The sequence below is a fragment of the Calonectris borealis genome, unplaced genomic scaffold (genome assembly GCF_964195595.1).
Source record: "Calonectris borealis unplaced genomic scaffold, bCalBor7.hap1.2 HAP1_SCAFFOLD_33, whole genome shotgun sequence".
Lineage (NCBI taxonomy): Eukaryota > Metazoa > Chordata > Aves > Procellariiformes > Procellariidae > Calonectris > Calonectris borealis.
The window spans coordinates 1,145,854-1,161,631 of NW_027441449.1; the positions used below are offsets into that span (position 1 = coordinate 1,145,854).

The 15,778-nt window shown below is 50.0% G+C and overlaps 1 protein-coding gene across 1 annotated transcript in view; it reads left to right on the top strand.

Moving 5' to 3' along the window:
* Nucleotides 1-562: 562 nt before the first annotated feature.
* Nucleotides 563-15,778, top strand: part of LOC142076126 (uncharacterized) — a 132,361-nt gene continuing 117,145 nt past the window's right edge. The window contains exon 1 of the mRNA XM_075138509.1: nt 563-698. Within this exon, the coding sequence (XP_074994610.1) occupies nt 563-698 (136 nt within the window). The remainder of the gene's footprint in view (nt 699-15,778) is intronic.

Genomic DNA, 15,778 nt, shown 5'->3' on the forward strand with positions numbered 1-15,778 from the left:
CTGTGATCAGTTCTTGAAGAGCGCGAAGCTTTTCTAAAGGTAGGGGCCATTGATCTACCCAAATAGGAACATCAGTTTTCCAGGTCAATTTTAGGGTGTCGCGCATTTCAATGGCCCCACCTAAAAAGGAGTACGAATTGTCATTCCCCACTGTGACAGCACATCCCGCCCCCATAAAACCATAGGAATAGGCAATACAAAAGGTTTAACAGAGGCAATGTGCCCTTCGGGACCTTGAACTTGGATAAGTTCCAGGCTCTGGTGACTCTTACCAGTCCCGCCAATCCCAGCTAGCGCCTGGGAAACATTGGCTAGCGGCCACAGTGGCGGCCATTTAGCTTGAGATATTACTGTGACATCAGCTCCAGTATCAATAATCCCATTCAAGACCACTTTTTGTTCTCCACGAATTAGGGTACATTGGCACATAGGTCGTTTTTGAGAAAGAGATTGTACCCATAAGATTTGTGGGCTCCTTGTTGAACCAAATCCACCCTGTCTTTGTTGGAGCTGATCCAAATTTGGACAATTTGTGCCTATGGGCATAAATATTAATTGCGCTATGCGGCTGCCTTCCGGCACCGTACAAGGAGGAAACGGAGTCCATGCCATGATCTTAATACTTTCGGTACTATCAGGGTCAATAACACCCGGTAATACAAAGAGTCCGGATAATGTCGTGGAGGACCTTCCTATTAGTAAGGCTTGTGTTTTAGAGGGTAAAGGTCCCGAGACATCTGTTAACAATAAGTGAACCGAGGAATCAAGCAACGTTACTGTGTGGGCGGTTGCCAGGTCCAGTCCGGCGCTGCCTGTTGTTGCTGGGCGAAGACTTGAGGCACTGCTGCCCCTCTCTGGGGATTTTTGAAAGGTGACGGCGTCATTTGTGTCCGCACGCGTCGCTGTCCCGCGCTCCGAGATCGGTTTCCCTGGATCGGTTGTCCCTGTAAATCATACTTGGATCGACATTGATTAGCGTAATGGCGACCCTTCTTACACCTAGGACAGATTCCCGGAGCTCGGGGTCCATTATTACTACTAGAAAGTAGACAATTCTTTTTCAAATGGCCAGGTTTACCACATCCATAGCAGACGCCTGGTGCTAAGGGACCGCGCATGGCTGCGAAAGCAGCAGCCATGACTTCATATTTATACTCTGTAGTACCGAATCTATTACATGCCTCAATCATTTCGACCAAAGTAGGGTTCTGATTCGGGAGAGATTTTAAAAGCTTCCTGCAATCTGCATTAGCGTTTTCTACAGCCAATTTCAACAGCAGGATCTCTCGCGCCTCCGCATTGTCTACTTGACGCTCCAGAGCTTGCTTTAATCTATCAATAAATTGCATATAAGGCTCTCGAGAGTCTTGTGTAATGGTGGTAAAAGCCTTTTGCGGTTTTTGAGAATCAGGAACCTTAAAGAAGGCCTTTTTTGCTTCTTCGCGGGTCGCCTCAAGGGCTTCTCGTGGAATTCGGGCTTGATCTACCGGGTTAGTATGGCGACCCGTGCCCGTGAGGTGTTCTATGGTCAATGCAGCAATTGCATTGTTATTATGACCTGCGTAAGTCGAGAGGAGCGCTTGAAGCCCCCCCTTCCAGTGGGATTCCCACAAAGTATACTGAGTCGGTGTCAGGAGTAATCGCGCTAAAGATTTCAAATCATGCGGAGTCATAACAAATGTATCGAGGACAGAGGATAACAGGCTCGCAAAATATGGTGAAGAAAGTCCATGTTCAGTAACAGTACGGCGCAGCTCCTTAACCACCGGAAAAGATAGAGCTTCCCACTGGGCTCCTCCGCTTCTCTGATAGACTACAGGAGCCACTATCATTCTAGCAATCTCTAGTTCCCCCTCCTTTAACGCTTGGCGCCTAATGTTGGCCCACACATCGTGTGGGTCGGGGGGGTAGAGATCTGGCTCCTTTTCAGGGTCCACGGGTCCCGGATCGAAGGGATCCTCCTCAGGGGGATACCCTGCGGTACATATCGTCAATGGAGCCGAGGGCTTCTTTACCTCCGATAACAATGCAGACACCGGGGAAGTGTCTTTCTTTTTATCTGGGTCATCTTTATTACTTTCCTCCTGGGCCTTTAAAACTTCAAAGATATTTCTCCACCACGGGAGCATACGCTGCGCTTCAACACTTCCCGTAGTCGCTGCATCCCATAACTTTACTCCCACATCGTCCCAAAGTTCCCGTGTGAAAATAGTGGATGCAGTTACAGCCGGTAATTTAACCTGCACCCATTTAAGAATTGTCTTAAGATCATGGCCAGAGATATTCTTCCCATGTTTTTTAAGAAGAGCTTTCATAAGCTCATACACGTCTCTCTCAGGGGACAACGCTTGATTCCCCATGTTTCCCACAGCTCACCTCTCTAATCCGGAGGGATTGGTTGCCGGCCGGCTCCTGCTTCCTTTCAGCAGCTCATTCAATGTTCTGTGGGACTCGCAGCCTGCCACGCAGTTAGGTGGTTCACGACCCCAAATCACGTCGGGGTCACCAATTTGCCGCGATGGAGAGACGGAGACCCAGCCAGGTGGAAATCAGATCTCACTTTATTGCTCTACACGAACTTCTTATATACGGTTTCAGAACAACCATGTACAAAACTCATTGGCTACATCTTAATTACCTAATGCATATTGCAAAACCTGAGCTCTCTATTCGCTGCTCCTCCTCACGCTGTTCCCAAGGGTCGCAAGTTCTGCTTTTGTATCTTTCTGCTGCACACCCCAGCCCCGCACCTGCTGACAGCGTCGGTCACAGCCGGGTCCACACCCTGCCATCGTGTAACCACAGATCCCAAGGTCGCAATGCCCTTGTGGCCTAAGCCTCCACTAATCGTATCATATTATGTTCTTTCTTCTGCGGCCCATTCTTCATGCGCTCCCACAGATCTCTTTCAATTATCTTATCTTCACTGGAGTTTCCCCCAGGATTGGACAAACTATTCCCCTCACTCGGGCTCTGGTTTTGTTCCTCGGGCTCTGGTGTTGTTCCTCGGTTTCTGGTTTGGTTCCTCGGGCCCTGGTTTTATTCCACGGGCTCAGGTTTTCTTCCTATGGCCCTCTTTTTGTTCTTCAGGTCCTCCTTTTTGTCCTTGGGTTCTGGTTTTGTTCCTCGGGCTCTGGTTTTCTTCCTCAGGATCTGGTTTTGTTCCTCGAGCTCTGGTTTTGTTCCTTGGGCACTGGTTTTGTTCCTCGGGCTCTCGTTTTCTTCCTCGGACTCTCGTTTTGTTCCTCGGGTTCTGGTTTTGTTCCTTGAGCTCTGGTTTTCTTCTTTGGGCTCTGGTTTTCTTCCTCAGGCTCTAGTTTTGTTGCTCGGGCTCTGCATTTCTTCCTCGAGCTCTCGTTTTTTTCTTCAGGCCCTAGATTTGTTCCTCGGGCCCTGGTTGTGTTCCTTGGGCTCTGGTTTTGTTTCTCGTGCTCTGGTTTTGTTCCTTGGGCACTGGTTTTGTTCCTCGGGCTCTCGTTTTCTTCCTCGGACTCTCGTTTTGTTCCTCGGGTTCTGGTTTTTTTCCTTGAGCTCTGTTTTTTTTCCTCGGGCTCTGGTTTTCTTCCTCAGGCTCTGGTTTTATTCCTCGGGCTCTGGTTTTCTTCCTCGGTTTCTGGTTTGGTTCCTCGGGCCCTGGTTTTATTCCACGGGCTCTGGTTTTCTTCCTATGGCCCTCTTTTTGTTCTTCAGGTCCTCCTTTTTGTCCTTGGGTTCTGGTTTTGTTCCTCGGGCTCTGGTTTTCTTCCTCAGGATCTGGTTTTGTTCCTCGAGCTCTGGTTTTGTTCCTTGGGCACTGGTTTTGTTCCTCGGGCTCTCGTTTTCTTCCTCGGACTCTCGTTTTGTTCCTCGGGTTCTGGTTTTGTTCCTTGAGCTCTGGTTTTCTTCTTTGGGCTCTGGTTTTCTTCCTCAGGCTCTGGTTTTGTTGCTCGGGCTCTGCATTTCTTCCTCGAGCTCTCGTTTTTTTCTTCAGGCCCTAGAATTGTTCCTCGGGCCCCGGTTGTGTTCCTCAGGCTCTGGTTTTGTTTCTCGAGCTCTGGTTTTGTTCCTTGGGCACTGGTTTTGTTCCTCGGGCTCTCGTTTTCTTCCTCGGACTCTCGTTTTGTTCCTCGGGTTCTGGTTTTTTTCCCTGAGCTCTGTTTTTTTTCCTCGGGCTCTGGTTTTCTTCCTCAGGCTCTGGTTTTATTCCTCGGGCTCTGGTTTTGTTCCTCGGTTTCTGGTTTGGTTCCTCGGGCCCTGGTTTTATTCCACGGGCTCTGGTTTTCTTCCTATGGCCCTCTTTTTGTTCTTCAGGTCCTCCTTTTTGTCCTTGGGTTCTGGTTTTGTTCCTCGGGCTCTGGTTTTCTTCCTCAGGATCTGGTTTTGTTCCTCGAGCTCTGGTTTTGTTCCTTGGGCACTGGTTTTGTTCCTCGGGCTCTCGTTTTCTTCCTCGGACTCTCGTTTTGTTCCTCGGGTTCTGGTTTTGTTCCTTGAGCTCTGGTTTTCTTCTTTGGGCTCTGGTTTTCTTCCTCAGGCTCTGGTTTTGTTGCTCGGGCTCTGCATTTCTTCCTCGAGCTCTCGTTTTTTTCTTCAGGCCCTAGATTTGTTCCTCGGGCCCTGGTTGTGTTCCTTGGGCTCTGGTTTTGTTTCTCATGCTCTGGTTTTGTTCCATGGGCACTGGTTTTGTTCCTCGGGCTCTCGTTTTCTTCCTCGGACTCTCGTTTTGTTCCTCGGGTTCTGGTTTTTTTCCTTGAGCTCTGTTTTTTTTCCTCGGGCTCTGGTTTTCTTCCTCAGGCTCTGGTTTTATTCCTCGGGCTCTGGATTTCTTCCTCGAGCTCTCGTTTTCTTCTTCACGCCCTGGATTTGTTCCTCGGGTTCTGTTTTTGTTCCTCGGGCTGTGGTTGTGTTCCTCGGGCTCTGGTTTTGTTCCTCGAGCTCTGGTTGTGTTCCTTGGGCTCTGGTTTTGTTCCTTGAGCTCTAGTTTTGTTCTTCGAGCTCTGGTTTTGTTCCTGCGGCTCTGGTTTTCTTTCACGGGCTCTGGTTTTGTTCCTCATGTTCTGGTTTTATTCCTCAGGCCCTGGTTTTATTCCTCGGGCTCTCATTTTATTCCTCGGGCTCTGCTTTATTTCCACAGGCTCTGGTTTTCTTCCTCGAGCTCTGGTTTTGTTCCTCGAGGGCTGGTTTTGTTCCTTGGGCTATGGTTTTCTTTCTCGGGCTCTGGCTTGGTTCCTCGGGTCCTGTTTTTTTCCTCGGGCTCTCTTTTTGTTCCTCGGGCTCTTGTTTTCTTCCTCAGGCTCTGGTTTTGTTCCTCGGGCTCTGGTTTTGTTCCTCGGGCTCTGGCTTGGTTCCTCGGGCCCTGGTTTTTTGCCTCGGGCTCTGGTTTTGTTCCTCGGGCTCTGGTTTTGTTCCTCGGTTTCTGGTTTGGTTCCTCGGGCCCTGGTTTTATTCCACGGGCTCAGGTTTTCTTCCTATGGCCCTCTTTTTGTTCTTCAGGTCCTCCTTTTTGTCCTTGGGTTCTGGTTTTGTTCCTCGGGCTCTGGTTTTCTTCCTCAGGATCTGGTTTTGTTCCTCGAGCTCTGGTTTTGTTCCTTGGGCACTGGTTTTGTTCCTCGGGCTCTCGTTTTCTTCCTCGGACTCTCGTTTTGTTCCTCGGGTTCTGGTTTTGTTCCTTGAGCTCTGGTTTTCTTCTTTGGGCTCTGGTTTTCTTCCTCAGGCTCTGGTTTTGTTGCTCGGGCTCTGCATTTCTTCCTCGAGCTCTCGTTTTTTTCTTCAGGCCCTAGATTTGTTCCTCGGGCCCTGGTTGTGTTCCTTGGGCTCTGGTTTTGTTTCTCGTGCTCTGGTTTTGTTCCTTGGGCACTGGTTTTGTTCCTCGGGCTCTCGTTTTCTTCCTCGGACTCTCGTTTTGTTCCTCGGGTTCTGTTTTTTTTCCTTGAGCTCTGTTTTTTTTCCTCGGGCTCCGGTTTTCTTCCTCAGGCTCTGGTTTTATTCCTCGGGCTCTGGTTTTCTTCCTCGGTTTCTGGTTTGGTTCCTCGGGCCCTGGTTTTATTCCACGGGCTCTGGTTTTCTTCCTATGGCCCTCTTTTTGTTCTTCAGGTCCTCCTTTTTGTCCTTGGGTTCTGGTTTTGTTCCTCGGGCTCTGGTTTTCTTCCTCAGGATCTGGTTTTGTTCCTCGAGCTCTGGTTTTGTTCCTTGGGCACTGGTTTTGTTCCTCGGGCTCTCGTTTTCTTCCTCGGACTCTCGTTTTGTTCCTCGGGTTCTGGTTTTGTTCCTTGAGCTCTGGTTTTCTTCTTTGGGCTCTGGTTTTCTTCCTCAGGCTCTGGTTTTGTTGCTTGGGCTCTGCATTTCTTCCTCGAGCTCTCGTTTTTTTCTTCAGGCCCTAGATTTGTTCCTCGGGCTCTGGTTGTGCTCCTTGGGCTCTGGTTTTGCTCCTCGAGCTCTGGTTTTGTTCCTTGGGCACTGGATTTGTTCCTCGGGCTCTCGTTTTCTTCCTCGGACTCTCGTTTTGTTCCTCGGGTTCTGGTTTTGTTCCTTGAGCTCTGTTTTTTTTCCTCGGGCTCTGGTTTTCTTCCTCAGGCTCTGGTTTTATTCCTCGGGCTCCGGATTTCTTCCTCGAGCTCTCGTTTTCTTCTTCACGCCCTGGATTTGTTCCTCGGGTTCTGTTTTTGTTCCTCGGGCTGTGGTTGTGTTCCTCGGGCTCTGGTTTTGTTCCTCGAGCTCTGGTTGTGTTCCTTGGGCTCTGGTTTTGTTCCTTGAGCTCTAGTTTTGTTCTTCGAGCTCTGGTTTTGTTCCTGGGGCTCTGGTTTTCTTTCACGGGCTCTGGTTTTGTTCCTCATGTTCTGGTTTTATTCCTCAGGCCCTGGTTTTATTCCTCGGGCTCTCGTTTTGTTCCTCGGGCTCTGCTTTATTTCCACAGGCTTTGGTTTTGTTCCTCGAGCTCTGGTTTTGTTCCTCGAGGGCTGGTTTTGTTCCTTGGGCTATGGTTTTCTTTCTCGGGCTCTGGCTTGGTTCCTCGGGTCCTGTTTTTTTCCTCGGGCTCTCTTTTTGTTCCTCGGGCTCTTGTTTTCTTCCTCAGGCTCTGGTTTTGTTCCTCGGGATCTGGTTTTGTTCCTCGGGCTCTGGCTTGGTTCCTCGGGCCCTGGTTTTTTGCCTCGGGCTCTCGTTTTGTTCCTCGGGCTCTGGTGTTGTTCCTCGGTTTCTGGTTTGGTTCCTCGGGCCCTGGTTTTATTCCACGGGCTCAGGTTTTCTTCCTATGGCCCTCTTTTTGTTCTTCAGGTCCTCCTTTTTGTCCTTGGGTTCTGGTTTTGTTCCTCGGGCTCTGGTTTTCTTCCTCAGGATCTGGTTTTGTTCCTCGAGCTCTGGTTTTGTTCCTTGGGCACTGGTTTTGTTCCTCGGGCTCTCGTTTTCTTCCTCGGACTCTCGTTTTGTTCCTCGGGTTCTGGTTTTGTTCCTTGAGCTCTGGTTTTCTTCTTTGGGCTCTGGTTTTCTTCCTCAGGCTCTGGTTTTGTTGCTCGGGCTCTGCATTTCTTCCTCGAGCTCTCGTTTTTTTCTTCAGGCCCTAGAATTGTTCCTCGGGCCCCGGTTGTGTTCCTCAGGCTCTGGTTTTGTTTCTCGAGCTCTGGTTTTGTTCCTTGGGCACTGGTTTTGTTCCTCGGGCTCTCGTTTTCTTCCTCGGACTCTCGTTTTGTTCCTCGGGTTCTGGTTTTTTTCCCTGAGCTCTGTTTTTTTTCCTCGGGCTCTGGTTTTCTTCCTCAGGCTCTGGTTTTATTGCTCGGGCTCCGGATTTCTTCCTCGAGCTCTCGTTTTCTTCTTCACGCCCTGGATTTGTTCCTCGGGTTCTGTTTTTGTTCCTCGGGCTGTGGTTGTGTTCCTCGGGCTCTGGTTTTGTTCCTCGAGCTCTGGTTGTGTTCCTTGGGCTCTGGTTTTGTTCCTTGAGCTCTAGTTTTGTTCTTCGAGCTCTGGTTTTGTTCCTGGGGCTCTGGTTTTCTTTCACGGGCTCTGGTTTTGTTCCTCATGTTCTGGTTTTATTCCTCAGGCCCTGGTTTTATTCCTCGGGCTCTCGTTTTGTTCCTCGGGCTCTGCTTTATTTCCACAGGCTTTGGTTTTGTTCCTCGAGCTCTGGTTTTGTTCCTCGAGGGCTGGTTTTGTTCCTTGGGCTATGGTTTTCTTTCTCGGGCTCTGGCTTGGTTCCTCGGGTCCTGTTTTTTTCCTCGGGCTCTCTTTTTGTTCCTCGGGCTCTTGTTTTCTTCCTCAGGCTCTGGTTTTGTTCCTCGAGATCTGGTTTTGTTCCTCGGGCTCTGGCTTGGTTCCTCGGGCCCTGGTTTTTTGCCTCGGGCTCTGGTTTTGTTCCTCGGGCTCTGGTGTTGTTCCTCGGTTTCTGGTTTGGTTCCTCGGGCCCTGGTTTTATTCCACGGGCTCTGGTTTTCTTCCTATGGCCCTCTTTTTGTTCTTCAGGTCCTCCTTTTTGTCCTTGGGTTCTGGTTTTGTTCCTCGGGCTCTGGTTTTCTTCCTCAGGATCTGGTTTTGTTCCTCGAGCTCTGGTTTTGTTCCTTGGGCACTGGTTTTGTTCCTCGGGCTCTCGTTTTCTTCCTCGGACTCTCGTTTTGTTCCTCGGGTTCTGGTTTTGTTCCTTGAGCTCTGGTTTTCTTCTTTGGGCTCTGGTTTTCTTCCTCAGGCTCTGGTTTTGTTCCTTGGGCACTGGTTTTGTTCCTCGGGCTCTCGTTTTCTTCCTCGGACTCTCGTTTTGTTCCTCGGGTTCTGGGTTTTTTCCTTGAGCTCTGTTTTTTTTCCTCGGGCTCTGGTTTTCTTCCTCAGGCTCTGGTTTTATTCCTCGGGCTCTGGTTTTCTTCCTCGGTTTCTGGTTTGGTTCCTCGGGCCCTGGTTTTATTCCACGGGCTCTGGTTTTCTTCCTATGGCCCTCTTTTTGTTCTTCAGGTCCTCCTTTTTGTCCTTGGGTTCTGGTTTTGTTCCTCGGGCTCTGGTTTTCTTCCTCAGGATCTGGTTTTGTTCCTCGAGCTCTGGTTTTGTTCCTTGGGCACTGGTTTTGTTCCTCGGGCTCTCGTTTTCTTCCTCGGACTCTCGTTTTGTTCCTCGGGTTCTGGTTTTGTTCCTTGAGCTCTGGTTTTCTTCTTTGGGCTCTGGTTTTCTTCCTCAGGCTCTGGTTTTGTTGCTTGGGCTCTGCATTTCTTCTCGAGCTCTCGTTTTTTTCTTCAGGCCCTAGATTTGTTCCTCGGGCTCTTGTTGTGCTCCTTGGGCTCTGGTTTTGCTCCTCGAGCTCTGGTTTTGTTCCTTGGGCACTGGATTTGTTCCTCGGGCTCTCGTTTTCTTCCTCGGACTCTCGTTTTGTTCCTCGGGTTCTGGTTTTGTTCCTTGAGCTCTGTTTTTTTTCCTCGGGCTCTGGTTTTCTTCCTCAGGCTCTGGTTTTATTCCTCGGGCTCCGGATTTCTTCCTCGAGCTCTCATTTTCTTCTTCACGCCCTGGATTTGTTCCTCGGGTTCTGTTTTTGTTCCTCGGGCTGTGGTTGTGTTCCTCGGGCTCTGGTTTTGTTCCTCGAGCTCTGGTTGTGTTCCTTGGGCTCTGGTTTTGTTCCTTGAGCTCTAGTTTTGTTCTTCGAGCTCTGGTTTTGTTCCTGGGGCTCTGGTTTTCTTTCACGGGCTCTGGTTTTGTTCCTCATGTTCTGGTTTTATTCCTCAGGCCCTGGTTTTATTCCTCGGGGTTTCGTTTTGTTCCTCGGGCTCTGCTTTATTTCCACGGGCTCTGGTTTTGTTCCTCGAGCTCTGGTTTTGTTCCTCGAGGGCTGGTTTTGTTCCTTGGGCTATGGTTTTCTTTCTCGGGCTCTGGCTTGGTTCCTCGGGTCCTGGTTTTTTCCTCGGGCTCTCTTTTTGTTCCTCGGGCTCTTGTTTTCTTCCTCAGGCTCTGGCTTGGTTCCTCGGGCCCAGGTATTTTGCCTCGGGCTCTGGTTTTGTTCCTCGGGCTCTGGTTTTGTTCCTCGGTTTCTGGTTTGGTTCCTCGGGCCCTGGTTTTATTCCACGGGCTCAGGTTTTCTTCCTATGGCCCTCTTTTTGTTCTTCAGGTCCTCCTTTTTGTCCTTGGGTTCTGGTTTTGTTCCTCGGGCTCTGGTTTTCTTCCTCAGGATCTGGTTTTGTTCCTCGAGCTCTGGTTTTGTTCCTTGGTCACTGGTTTTGTTCCTCGGGCTCTCGTTTTCTTCCTCGGACTCTCGTTTTGTTCCTCGGGTTCTGGTTTTTTTCCTTGAGCTCTGGTTTTCTTCTTTGGGCTCTGTTTTCTTCCTCAGGCTCTGGTTTTGTTGCTCGGGCTCTGCATTTCTTCCTCGAGCTCTCGTTTTTTTCTTCAGGCCCTAGATTTGTTCCTCGGGCCCTGGTTGTGTTCCTTGGGCTCTGGTTTTGTTCCTCGAGCTCTGGTTTTGTTCCTTGGGCACTGGTTTTGTTCCTCGGGCTCTCGTTTTCTTCCTCGGACTCTCGTTTTGTTCCTCGGGTTCTGTTTTTGTTCCTTGAGCTCTGTTTTTTTTCCTCGGGCTCTGGTTTTCTTCCTCAGGCTCTGGTTTTATTCCTCGGGCTCTGGTTTTCTTCCTCGGTTTCTGGTTTGGTTCCTCGGGCCCTGGTTTTATTCCACGGGCTCTGGTTTTCTTCCTATGGCCCTCTTTTTGTTCTTCAGGTCCTCCTTTTTGTCCTTGGGTTCTGGTTTTGTTCCTCGGGCTCTGGCTTGGTTCCTCGGGCCCTGGTTTTGTTCCTCGAGCTCTGGTTTTGTTCCTTGGGCACTGGTTTTGTTCCTCGGGCTCTCGTTTTCTTCCTCGGACTCTCGTTTTGTTCCTCGGGTTCTGGTTTTGTTCCTTGAGCTCTGGTTTTCTTCTTTGGGCTCTGGTTTTCTTCCTCAGGCTCTGGTTTTGTTGCTCGGGCTCTGCATTTCTTCCTCGAGCTCTCGTTTTTTTCTTCAGGCCCTAGATTTGTTCCTCGGGCCCCGGTTGTGTTCCTCAGGCTCTGGTTTTGTTTCTCGAGCTCTGGTTTTGTTCCTTGGGCACTGGTTGTGTTCCTTGAGCTCTAGTTTTGTTCTTCGAGCTCTGGTTTTGTTCCTGGGGCTCTGGTTTTCTTTCACGGGCTCTGGTTTTGTTCCTCATGTTCTGGTTTTATTCCTCAGGCCCTGGTTTTATTCCTCGGGCTCTCGTTTTGTTCCTCGGGCTCTGCTTTATTTCCACAGGCTTTGGTTTTGTTCCTCGAGCTCTGGTTTTGTTCCTCGAGGGCTGGTTTTGTTCCTTGGGCTATGGTTTTCTTTCTCGGGCTCTGGCTTGGTTCCTCGGGTCCTGTTTTTTTCCTCGGGCTCTCTTTTTGTTCCTCGGGCTCTTGTTTTCTTCCTCAGGCTCTGGTTTTGTTCCTCGGGATCTGGTTTTGTTCCTCGGGCTCTGGCTTGGTTCCTCGGGCCCTGGTTTTTTGCCTCGGGCTCTGGTTTTGTTCCTCGGGCTCTGGTGTTGTTCCTCGGTTTCTGGTTTGGTTCCTCGGGCCCTGGTTTTATTCCACGGGCTCTGGTTTTCTTCCTATGGCCCTCTTTTTGTTCTTCAGGTCCTCCTTTTTGTCCTTGGGTTCTGGTTTTGTTCCTCGGGCTCTGGTTTTCTTCCTCAGGATCTGGTTTTGTTCCTCGAGCTCTGGTTTTGTTCCTTGGGCACTGGTTTTGTTCCTCGGGCTCTCGTTTTCTTCCTCGGACTCTCGTTTTGTTCCTCGGGTTCTGGTTTTGTTCCTTGAGCTCTGGTTTTCTTCTTTGGGCTCTGGTTTTCTTCCTCAGGCTCTGGTTTTGTTGCTCGGGCTCTGCATTTCTTCCTCGAGCTCTCGTTTTTTTCTTCAGGCCCTAGAATTGTTCCTCGGGCCCCGGTTGTGTTCCTCAGGCTCTGGTTTTGTTTCTCGAGCTCTGGTTTTGTTCCTTGGGCACTGGTTTTGTTCCTCGGGCTCTCGTTTTCTTCCTCGGACTCTCGTTTTGTTCCTCGGGTTCTGGTTTTGTTCCTTGAGCTCTGTTTTTTTTCCTCGGGCTCTGGTTTTCTTCCTCAGTCTCTGGTTTTATTCCTCGGGCTCCGGATTTCTTCCTCGAGCTCTCGTTTTCTTCTTCACGCCCTGGATTTGTTCCTCGGGTTCTGTTTTTGTTCCTCGGGCTGTGGTTGTGTTCCTCGGGCTCTGGTTTTGTTCCTCGAGCTCTGGTTGTGTTCCTTGGGCTCTGGTTTTGTTCCTTGAGCTCTAGTTTTGTTCTTCGAGCTCTGGTTTTGTTCCTGGGGCTCTGGTTTTCTTTCACGGGCTCTGGTTTTGTTCCTCATGTTCTGGTTTTATTCCTCAGGCCCTGGTTTTATTCCTCGGGCTCTCGTTTTGTTCCTCGGGCTCTGCTTTATTTCCACGGGCTCTGGTTTTGTTCCTCGAGCTCTGGTTTTGTTCCTCGAGGGCTGGTTTTGTTCCTTGGGCTATGGTTTTCTTTCTCGGGCTCTGGCTTGGTTCCTCGGGTCCTGGTTTTTTCCTCGGGCTCTCTTTTTGTTCCTCGGGCTCTTGTTTTCTTCCTCAGGCTCTGGTTTTGTTCCTCGGGCTCTGGTTTTGTTCCTCGGGCTCTGGCTTGGTTCCTCGGGCCCTGGTTTTTTGCCTCGGGCTCTGGTTTTGTTCCTTGGGCTCTGGTTTTGTTCCTCGGTTTCTGGTTTGGTTCCTCGGGCCCTGGTTTTATTCCACGGGCTCTGGTTTTCTTCCTATGGCCCTCTTTTTGTTCTTCAGGTCCTCCTTTTTGTCCTTGGGTTCTGGTTTTGTTCCTCGGGCTCTGGTTTTCTTCCTCAGGATCTGGTTTTGTTCCTCGAGCTCTGGTTTTGTTCCTTGGGCACTGGTTTTGTTCCTCGGGCTCTCGTTTTCTTCCTCGGACTCTCGTTTTGTTCCTCGGGTTCTGGTTTTGTTCCTTGAGCTCTGGTTTTCTTCTTTGGGCTCTGGTTTTCTTCCTCAGGCTCTGGTTTTGTTGCTCGGGCTCTGCATTTCTTCCTCGAGCTCTCGTTTTTTTCTTCAGGCCCTAGATTTGTTCCTCGGGCCCTGGTTGTGTTCCTTGGGCTCTGGTTTTGTTTCTCATGCTCTGGTTTTGTTCCATGGGCACTGGTTTTGTTCCTCGGGCTCTCGTTTTCTTCCTCGGACTCTCGTTTTGTTCCTCGGGTTCTGTTTTTTTTCCTTGAGCTCTGTTTTTTTTCCTCGGGCTCTGGTTTTCTTCCTCAGGCTCTGGTTTTATTCCTCGGGCTCTGGATTTCTTCCTCGAGCTCTCGTTTTCTTCTTCACGCCCTGGATTTGTTCCTCGGGTTCTGTTTTTGTTCCTCGGGCTGTGGTTGTGTTCCTCGGGCTCTGGTTTTGTTCCTCGAGCTCTGGTTGTGTTCCTTGGGCTCTGGTTTTGTTCCTTGAGCTCTAGTTTTGTTCTTCGAGCTCTGGTTTTGTTCCTGCGGCTCTGGTTTTCTTTCACGGGCTCTGGTTTTGTTCCTCATGTTCTGGTTTTATTCCTCAGGCCCTGGTTTTATTCCTCGGGCTCTCATTTTATTCCTCGGGCTCTGCTTTATTTCCACAGGCTCTGGTTTTCTTCCTCGAGCTCTGGTTTTGTTCCTCGAGGGCTGGTTTTGTTCCTTGGGCTATGGTTTTCTTTCTCGGGCTCTGGCTTGGTTCCTCGGGTCCTGTTTTTTTCCTCGGGCTCTCTTTTTGTTCCTCGGGCTCTTGTTTTCTTCCTCAGGCTCTGGTTTTGTTCCTCGGGCTCTGGTTTTGTTCCTCGGGCTCTGGCTTGGTTCCTCGGGCCCTGGTTTTTTGCCTCGGGCTCTGGTTTTGTTCCTCGGGCTCTGGTTTTGTTCCTCGGTTTCTGGTTTGGTTCCTCGGGCCCTGGTTTTATTCCACGGGCTCAGGTTTTCTTCCTATGGCCCTCTTTTTGTTCTTCAGGTCCTCCTTTTTGTCCTTGGGTTCTGGTTTTGTTCCTCGGGCTCTGGTTTTCTTCCTCAGGATCTGGTTTTGTTCCTCGAGCTCTGGTTTTGTTCCTTGGGCACTGGTTTTGTTCCTCGGGCTCTCGTTTTCTTCCTCGGACTCTCGTTTTGTTCCTCGGGTTCTGGTTTTGTTCCTTGAGCTCTGGTTTTCTTCTTTGGGCTCTGGTTTTCTTCCTCAGGCTCTGGTTTTGTTGCTCGGGCTCTGCATTTCTTCCTCGAGCTCTCGTTTTTTTCTTCAGGCCCTAGATTTGTTCCTCGGGCCCTGGTTGTGTTCCTTGGGCTCTGGTTTTGTTTCTCGTGCTCTGGTTTTGTTCCTTGGGCACTGGTTTTGTTCCTCGGGCTCTCGTTTTCTTCCTCGGACTCTCGTTTTGTTCCTCGGGTTCTGTTTTTTTTCCTTGAGCTCTGTTTTTTTTCCTCGGGCTCCGGTTTTCTTCCTCAGGCTCTGGTTTTATTCCTCGGGCTCTGGTTTTCTTCCTCGGTTTCTGGTTTGGTTCCTCGGGCCCTGGTTTTATTCCACGGGCTCTGGTTTTCTTCCTATGGCCCTCTTTTTGTTCTTCAGGTCCTCCTTTTTGTCCTTGGGTTCTGGTTTTGTTCCTCGGGCTCTGGTTTTCTTCCTCAGGATCTGGTTTTGTTCCTCGAGCTCTGGTTTTGTTCCTTGGGCACTGGTTTTGTTCCTCGGGCTCTCGTTTTCTTCCTCGGACTCTCGTTTTGTTCCTCGGGTTCTGGTTTTGTTCCTTGAGCTCTGGTTTTCTTCTTTGGGCTCTGGTTTTCTTCCTCAGGCTCTGGTTTTGTTGCTTGGGCTCTGCATTTCTTCCTCGAGCTCTCGTTTTTTTCTTCAGGCCCTAGATTTGTTCCTCGGGCTCTGGTTGTGCTCCTTGGGCTCTGGTTTTGCTCCTCGAGCTCTGGTTTTGTTCCTTGGGCACTGGATTTGTTCCTCGGGCTCTCGTTTTCTTCCTCGGACTCTCGTTTTGTTCCTCGGGTTCTGGTTTTGTTCCTTGAGCTCTGTTTTTTTTCCTCGGGCTCTGGTTTTCTTCCTCAGGCTCTGGTTTTATTCCTCGGGCTCCGGATTTCTTCCTCGAGCTCTCGTTTTCTTCTTCACGCCCTGGATTTGTTCCTCGGGTTCTGTTTTTGTTCCTCGGGCTGTGGTTGTGTTCCTCGGGCTCTGGTTTTGTTCCTCGAGCTCTGGTTGTGTTCCTTGGGCTCTGGTTTTGTTCCTTGAGCTCTAGTTTTGTTCTTCGAGCTCTGGTTTTGTTCCTGGGGCTCTGGTTTTCTTTCACGGGCTCTGGTTTTGTTCCTCATGTTCTGGTTTTATTCCTCAGGCCCTGGTTTTATTCCTCGGGCTCTCGTTTTGTTCCTCGGGCTCTGCTTTATTTCCACAGGCTTTGGTTTTGTTCCTCGAGCTCTGGTTTTGTTCCTCGAGGGCTGGTTTTGTTCCTTGGGCTATGGTTTTCTTTCTCGGGCTCTGGCTTGGTTCCTCGGGTCCTGTTTTTTTCCTCGGGCTCTCTTTTTGTTCCTCGGGCTCTTGTTTTCTTCCTCAGGCTCTGGTTTTGTTCCTCGGGATCTGGTTTTGTTCCTCGGGCTCTGGCTTGGTTCCTCGGGCCCTGGTTTTTTGCCTCGGGCTCTCGTTTTGTTCCTCGGGCTCTGGTGTTGTTCCTCGGTTTCTGGTTTGGTTCCTCGGGCCCTGGTTTTATTCCACGGGCTCAGGTTTTCTTCCTATGGCCCTCTTTTTGTTCTTCAGGTCCTCCTTTTTGTCCTTGGGTTCTGGTTTTGTTCCTCGGGCTCTGGTTTTCTTCCTCAGGATCTGGTTTTGTTCCTCGAGCTCTGGTTTTGTTCCTT